This window comes from Triticum urartu, unplaced genomic scaffold, assembly GCF_003073215.2.
Source record: "Triticum urartu cultivar G1812 unplaced genomic scaffold, Tu2.1 TuUngrouped_contig_6509, whole genome shotgun sequence".
NCBI lineage: Eukaryota > Viridiplantae > Streptophyta > Magnoliopsida > Poales > Poaceae > Triticum > Triticum urartu.
In genome coordinates, this window is record NW_024117275.1 from 1 (window position 1) to 8,493 (window position 8,493).

General features: G+C 45.7%; 1 protein-coding gene across 1 annotated transcript; it reads left to right on the forward strand.

The window, feature by feature from the left end:
* The first annotated feature begins 3,119 nt into the window (after window positions 1–3,119).
* Window positions 3,120–7,223, forward strand: LOC125530711 (protein CPR-5-like). The gene is made up of 5 exons (XM_048695108.1): window positions 3,120–3,485; window positions 5,374–5,430; window positions 5,526–5,561; window positions 5,633–6,301; window positions 6,396–7,223. Exons 1-5 carry the CDS (start codon window positions 3,240–3,242, stop codon window positions 6,930–6,932), a joined length of 1,545 nt encoding a protein of 514 aa, XP_048551065.1. The 5' UTR covers window positions 3,120–3,239; the 3' UTR covers window positions 6,933–7,223.
* The last annotated feature ends 1,270 nt before the right edge of the window (window positions 7,224–8,493 follow it).

Here is an 8,493-nt window from a genome sequence, read left to right on the forward strand (position 1 = left end):
ATGATGGAGAGGGTTTTGGTGGGTTTTGGGCCAAAATGGAAGGGTGTTGGGCTGCAACACACACGAGGCCTTCTCGGTCCCTCGGTTAACCGTTGGAGCATCAAACGAAGTCCAAATGGTACGAAACTTGACAGGCGGTCTACCGATAGTAAACCAAGGCCGCTTGGCAAGTCTCGGTCCAATCCGGAAATGTTTAATCCCCACACACGAAAGAAAGGTAGAATTGACCACCGGAGGAGAACGAAGCGCCGGAATGCAAAACGGACAACGGGGAAAATGCTCGAATGCATGAGATGAACACGTATGCAAATGCAATGCACATGATGACATGATATGAGATGCATGACAACGATAACAGCACACGGAGACAAAAACCCGAACTCGAGAAGATAAAATAACTTAACGCCGGAAACGGCAAGAGTTGGAGTACATATTGGGAAAATCACATCCGGGGTGTTACAATTGGATATGGCCACCTTACCAAGGCCAAGTACCTTACCCTTGGAGTTATCTCCAAAAGTCACATACTTGCATGGACCATTATTTTTAGCAAGCTCATGGAACATGTCTTTATCTTCGGTCATGTGATGGGTACATCCACTATCAAGAATTCACTCTTTTCCGGATTGTAAATCACACGTTGTTTGGAGAGAGATCAATGCTATGGAAATAGGCTAGGGTTGATGTGCCCGGATGTAGTTACCATCCAACGTGGTACCCATCAGTCCGCGAACCAGTATGGTTGTCCGAAATTCCTGCAAACCGGACACAAACCAGGGGGTTTGTTGACGCCTAGACCGCTTCCACATACGTGCCTTACACCCTGGTCCCACCCAAAAACCTCTTCATCCGAAAAATCCTCTTTGCACGAAGAGGTTGCTGCACATTCATGTCGGTCAGCGCCGCTCCAGAGCGGACGTGACTCCACGACATTGATGTCAGTAAGAGCGACACGACCGGACGAGTAGGAAGTGCCACTTCAATGTCGACGCGGCTACCGAGAAGCCTACTCTGGTCGGTGCACCACATTGAAGTCGGCTTTCGTCCCTTCGCCTGGCAACGCCTATTTAAGCTTGGCTCCGGCACCATCCACATCACACCGCAACACTCTCCTCCACTCACAGCCTCTCTGGTTCTCTCCGCTCTGGCACTATCCACAACACATTGTCCACACCATACCACACCGTCCACACTATGCCGAAGTCATGGTTCTTCGGCCTGGCGAGCAGTATCCCCAAATCTCCCTCTGGATCAGGATTTTGGCGTCGTCTTCATCACTTTCTAGGGTCCTCGACCTCCGTGGCAGCCTCCTCCCCCGAGAAGGAGGAGATCATCTCCTCCTGCGACGAGGAGGAGTAGTCGTTCCGCCTCCTGGCAGAGGCGGCGATGACGGACTAGGAGTACAAGTGGCAAATGGACCTGATGATCAAGTGGTCGATGCACTACTATGGTCCGGTGTCGCCCTCGCCATCGTCAAGCCGCGTGAAGGAGGGGTTGGCTGCCACGATGCGTCTGTCGTGGCAAGGCCGTGAAGGAGGAGGTGCCACCGGCGATCGCGAAGGCGCCCGGGTGGCTCCTCCACTACCTAAGTGGTCGTAGTCGTAGAGGCTCCTTATTGTCGCAGAGCATCGTGGCGGCTAAGGAGATGGTGGCCAGGGAGGCAACACAGCAGGAGTGGCGCAACATGGTGCGCTGCTTGGTGTTCGCAAAGCCCGACGAGGCGTCGGCTTGGGTCCGTGCGGACCATTGGTGGAGCTACGTGCAAAAAAAGTTGGCTACAGCGCACCCAACCTATGCCAAACACAGTGTAGCATTTACAGTAAACTGAAGCATGAGGAAAAAATATTAGGCCTTTCTTTGTTCCGGCCCGCCTAGTTTTGGCAGTGCAGCTCCGCTACTGGTGCGGAACCCGACCTTGCAGAGGCATGGGCCCGCGGTCGATCGTTAAATCCGCGGAGATGGCCATGTGGCGCCTATGCCGCCTCAACTGGGAGCTCACGGAGATTGGCGACGAGTGATCTCTCAGCGAGACTGCCGCTGCCGCTAGCGGCAGGGGCAAAGGGCAAGGCTCCCCCGCCAGGGTCGGTGTTGGATGCGGTGGCCCTCTGTACGTCGCATGAGGACGTGAAGCGGCTCATCCATGAGCGCTAGGCAGCAACCGGCAGGGCTGCCGCGCCCTTCCGCCACTAGAGGGGACCGTCGGGCAGACCAACCGAGCATACGAGGTCACCGTCCGGTACAAGTTAGTCTAGGTTTTTTAGGTTTTAGTTGAACGGATGCGATATCGTCCAATTCATATAAATTCCGGCAGAAGTTATGTCCGTTGAACGAATTCCGTCATGTTTGCAAGAATTGTGTCCGAATGAGTTTGAGTTGCAGGCGGAGAGTTGCAGCAAGCGTTGGATGGGCGGCTCTCGAACCACTGTCCACAGATGCGTCCGGAGATGAATAGTGTGTTCATTTTAGGGGTCTGTGTTGAAAATGCTCTTATACTTGCACTTAGGATCTTGTCTCAATTTTCAACATGGTCCTAATAGACACTTTTATGATGTGTTTTCAACGTGTATGTATTAAGGATACGTCCAAATAACATCAGACCCATCAAGGTTACCTCAGTTCTCAAGTATTTATCCAGACATTTAACTAGCAAATTACAAGTTTTATGTAATAGTAACAGAGATAATATCAGTCGAAACTTCTTTCGAATACAAATCCAGCGATATAAACTGCACGATATTTAACTTAAATTTCGCTATAGTTAAACCTATGGTTAAATTTTGACCTAAATGCAAGGGTACCGTACTTGTAAACCCGGAGTATGTACTCCCTCCGTCGTGGTTTTAGTTAACTTGATGAGTAATTTGAAACGAAGAGAATATGTAGTATGTATGTACAACTTTCCCATAAACGTGCTCAGAGTAGAGAATTTGGGAAGAAAAGAAGGAGAAACGAAAAGGGAAAGAAACAGGCCCCTGAGCAGAACACGCACAAGTTGTTCCTCGGAGCTTCCGCGATCGCTCCAACGGCTAACTCAGCGTCATCACGACGCCGTCTCGCCCCGCGTTCCGACCTCGACTCACTTGCCCTCCCCCCGGTTAAGAACTTAAAAGTGACGCGCCCACCGGGACTCGAACGCGCGGCGCCCTGCCACCACAGGCACACAGAAGAAAAAACAGGGGAGGCAGGCGACTTAACCCTACTCCCCCTGTCCCCTGACCAGAGGAGCGGGCCCCCTTTCGATGGACGGGGCAGCCCACGTCGCCGGCGACTTGGCGGAGGCCGACAGGGCCTCCTCCTCGGCGTCTTCCACCGGCTCGGCCTCCCGGCGCTCCCGGCCGCACAGGGGGATTCCCCTGCGGCGGCGCCGGCCGTTGTCCGCTCGGAGAGGACAGGGCGGCGACGGCGACGGCGGCAAGGGCGTCGGTGACGGCGTGCAGGACCTCGCGCTGCCGCTGGGGATGTCCTTCGCGGCGGTTCTCGCCCAGGTGAGCGTCTCCTCTTGTTTTTTTGGCGTCTGCTGTTGTTCCTTGATTGGTAGGCGGCCGAAAGATCCGATTTTTTCGCCCCTCCTGCGGTTCTGCGGATTGTTGCCTTCGAGCATGGTCCCTGGATTGCTAATTTACTGTGTTGTTGGGGTTAATTATGTGCTCCGTAGACTCAGAAAGAACCTGTGACCAATTGTATGGCAATGGCTAATTTGGCGACGTTTTGTAATTAAATTTGGTAGGAAATTTGCAGCTCTTAACGAAGTCCTCAGGAGTTCCTCTGTCTCCTAGGAAGTACAAATACTACTCTAATTCTTTTGGTAAACGTCCAGAAACATCTGATACGGTGGAAATTTCTAGTTCTTTTCGATGTTCCAATTAATTCAAATGATTGCTGTGTTGTGTATTTGTGCAGTTCATGAAATTTTGAATAACATACACCGCTTGGGTCACCGTTCAGAACAATTGTGGTACTAGTAGAATGGATAGGCTAAATGTTAAATGGGTGGTATCTGACCAGAATGGACTATTCTGGTTTTAATCTGGTTTTCTAGTGCCTTAATTATATTTTTCCATAGTATTTTAACTGTACATTTTTTTTCAAACAGATCTAATCATAAAAATGCTAAAGAACTGTTAAAAAAATGCTAAAGAAGGCCTGAATTACAAACCAAGCCAAAAAAACAGGGCAAACCCCCAAACCAAGCAGCAATGGAAAGCCAAACAGTATAGCTAAAAACTGCTAGATAGAACACCAAAACCCCTAAGCTAGGCAGCTACGGTCGGTCTTGGGGGCACGTGTGGTGGGGTAACTGACAAGCGCTTTCCTTTGGTGTACAATTTGTTGAGAAAATGTTTTTCTGCAGCATGCAGTGGAGTGTTACCACATGCTGTTACTAAGCACGAAAAGTTTCTCAGTGCATTGATTTTTGTTAATGTGCTTCAGTACAAAAGCGATTTATTTATTTATTCCGCTATTATTTCCCTAGTCAGACATCTGTGCAGTCTGTCGTACTTGCGGTTTTGAGGTTCACGTGTTTATTAAGGAAGGAAACACAAAATTTTGTCAGGGTGCTGCTCGATCAGCGCATCAATAATGCAAACAAATATTTCCATTTTAAGACTAGAAATAACCTATGGGTTCCATGATTTGATAATAAATACCCATTTTTATTACTTTTGAAGTCTATCCTTCAGCATAATGCTGTTTGACTTGGTGCTTTCAGTGGTTAAGGCTTAGTTTGCGGTTGCTGAACTGTACTGCAGTAAACTTATTTTTAGAACCTATTGTGGAAAAATAGCCACGAAAGAAGAAATATTTTGGTTAGCCAAACAGTTGGCAAAAGTTGGTAGTACAAACAAAATTATCATAATCTAGCGCAATGCCAAATGCAGAATAAGAATGATTTCTTTCTTTATAACTTTAATTATTTTGGAAATTGGAGCATCAGCATCCTACTTGGTGGTGATATGTTTATCATATAAATTAACATCTCAGTATTGATTTTTTTCTAGTTGATTGAGCCCACTGACATATTTGTCATGATATTTATAGATATGAACATCTCAATATGTCTTAATCGATAGAGTTCGCTCTCATATTTTTTGATTTATCATGGTCTAGTAGAAATGCATTCCATAAATATTCAACCAAACTTAACTAGTTACCAAATAAATGTAGTGAAATTATGTGCAAGTTGGAAAGCCAGTAGTAATCAGCTGCTAATGCTCATGTGTGTATGTGTGATGTGTGTTCTCAGAAGCATGGACTAGGCTTGTCATTGTAATCTTCTTATTCAGTAATTAACTCTTCTGGGGGAAGAAATTTACTAGTTACAATACTTAGTCCTAACTCCTGAATAACAAGAACACATCTTTTCCACTATAGGTTCTGAATAAAAGCGGCGGTTCTGGAAGCAGATTACAACCTGATTTTCTTTCAAAGGTGTGCACTTCATATCTCGTCTTTTTACTCTTTTCGCAAGCGATTGCTTCAGATAGAAATTAACCATGAGTCCTTAACACTGAATTTGAATGCAGATGTGTACCTCAGCAGTGAAGGAGTCCTTAACAAATGTATGACTGGTTCAACTTATTCAATGCTCTGCTTCGACTGGTTTGGTATATCTGACATAACTTTTCTGTAGATATATGGAGACAGGTTTGATAGTTTCATGGGAAACTTTGAGAAATCATTTGGCAGTACACTGAGGACCCTTCATCTACTCAACGAGGCACCTGCCTGTGAGCAAGATATCCCTCAATCTTCTCACGGTGATGGTAATCCTGTGGCTGAGACCAAATTGAGTGGCGCTGACTCACAAGGCCCGATACCTGGTGTCCAGCAGAATACACACTTGAATTCCACGAATAAGCAGATTATTCTTCACACGGGTGTCAATCAGCAGCTGATTCAGCTACCTCGTAGCAGATCTAGTCCAGAATGTGATCAGGACATCCTTAATGTATTTGAGAGATCTCTGAATGAGCAAGTTCGTTCGAATGAGCTCAAGGAACTTGAAATTGGGCTTAATATGAGGAAGTTGCAACTAAAGCAATCTCATTTAGCTCTCAGCTCCTACTCACACATGTTAGAGAAGATCAAGATCTCTATGGGATTTCAGAAAGCTGCTTTCAGAGAGGAGAAATTAAAGACTCAAATGCAGGACACGAGACATGCTGAACTCCTCAAGAGGCTTATAGATATGCTTCTGACAGCAGTAGTTTTTATGTCTGCCTGTTTCGGATATGGAACGTATATTTATTCGTACCAGCGGATAACCGCTGTTACTGCAGCCTGTGCAGCTGCTTCAAAGGTATGTGCCATTGTCTTTGATCTCCATTTAATTACTAGGAATTATTATCGAAGATAAGCTCATCTCCTTTCTTTTATCATGACTTGTTTTGCAGGAGTCCAAATCTTGGTGGATGCCAAATTCTGTATCAGCTTTCAACTCAGGATTGCTGTTTCTTAGATGTCACTTGATTGCAGCAACAAGGATATCATTTGGCATGCTGATGATTCTATTGATCGGTTGGTTGATATTCCAGCGTTCTGCAATGACAGGACCCAACATGCCAATAACATTCAATCTTGTGTTATTGGGAGGTGTTTGTGGTTTTGTTGGAAGGTTCTGCGTTGACACACTGGGTGGGGATGGAAATGTTTGGCTCGTATTCTGGGAGATCCTTTGCGCCATCCATTTACTTGGAAACAGCTATCCATCTCTTCTATACCGTGGTCTTTATGGTCCTATTTCTGTGACGCACAGACCCAAGGCTCTCGGTTTGCCATATTGGGTTCGCCGGTACATATTCTACGCTGTGCTGTCTTTGATCCTTCCATGCTTGGCTGGTTTGTTGCCGTTCGCATCTCTATCAGACTGGAGCGAACACGCAGTTGAATATATGAAGTCCAGATTCACTGGAAATGACATTGAGACTTGAGAGACCAGATGTGGCCATTAGCATGGGAGCAGAAACTTCAGAAAATTCGTCAGGCAGAACAACAATGAGCGCATGCGCCAGGTTGGACCTGTTTTCTGAAGATGAAGTCAGTGTAGTAGGAGTGTCATCTTCTGGCCTGAATCTCCCTTCCTACTTAGGTGAACCAAGTTTTGATGGTTGTGCTCTTTTGTCACAACCGTTATGTAATTTCGCCTATGTAATTTCTCCCCTTTGGGAATGTTCAATACATCATCATGAGGACAATTTAGTTGTCTATATGTTTTATGACTCCGATGTTGTGTGGACATTGCCCTCGGTGAGCTCATTGGTTTATTCGTTTGTCGTCACCAACATCATGTGTTGTTCAACATATTTTCATTTGGTTGGTCAGCCGCTGGCATATGCAGCCGTCCCGTTTTTCGGCCCGATCAGTTGAAAATTGTAAGTGTAACGCATTGATTTCATTTGGTTGATTGGTTGTAAACTGTAACAATTTCATTTTTTCTTCTTCTTTATCACCTGTAAATTGTAATGTTAATGTATCTTATTTTGTTTTTGACAATGAGAAATCTTAAATTATCGATTTCATTCCAGTGTTTGCCATCTCATTTGGAGATGTTTGTCTTAATTTCTATCCGGTTTGATGTTTCAGAATCTGGGCAGTTCCTATGACAGTGGTCTACAAATCGCCATCTTGAAAAGGAGTACGTTGCATGTACTTGGATATGTGTCAGATATGCGATACGGGGATACACCCGATATACCAATTTTCTAAAAGCTAGGGTACATGATACATTTATATATGTGTTAATTACTAGAAATATGAAGAAAAAAAAAGAGGAACATCCATGTCAAAGCATGCGTCAATAGGACTAACCCTCCTTTTTTTTCTTGCACTTGGTCCACTTCCATCAGATTTTTTTTTTAGGGATGGTCCACTTCCATCAGTTGGCAGTGGGATTTTCCTAGGTTTGTTGCTCTGTCTCAATCAATGCATCAACTCTCTTTTGCTCACCTTTCAACTGAATAAGAACATCGATAGTCATCTTTTGACATAAACTCACCCCAATGTTGGGAATCTTCAAAAGGTGCGCTTTTGCTCTTAAGGGGATTTCACATCGCACGAGGGTTTTCACGTATCCAAAATGTATCGCAGCAGTATTCTAGGAGTATCAAAATTTATTATCTTTTAAAAAAATCAAAAAATCGAGGGATATGTATCGGGGCAGCATTTGGCTGGATTGCGTGCTTTCTAAAGTATCCGTGTAACGTAGGAAAAGGATAGGAAAGATTCAGCAGCACTTGAGAATTGAAGAGTTGGGCAGGCCAGGCGAGGGAAGATGGTTTCTCAGCCGTGCAAGCTCATGGCAGTGGCCATGTCTCCCTCTCTCAGCCTCACCTCACCTCTCCAAACAGGCACCCAAAGCTGCGCCGCGGCTCATCGCCACGACGAGGCGATCAGAGGGTGGGTCTCCTTAACCATGGTGCTTCATCTCCTTCACGAAATCGCAACATTTTTTGACGAAGAAACTGCAGCGAAAACATTCATGTCCAGTAGCTG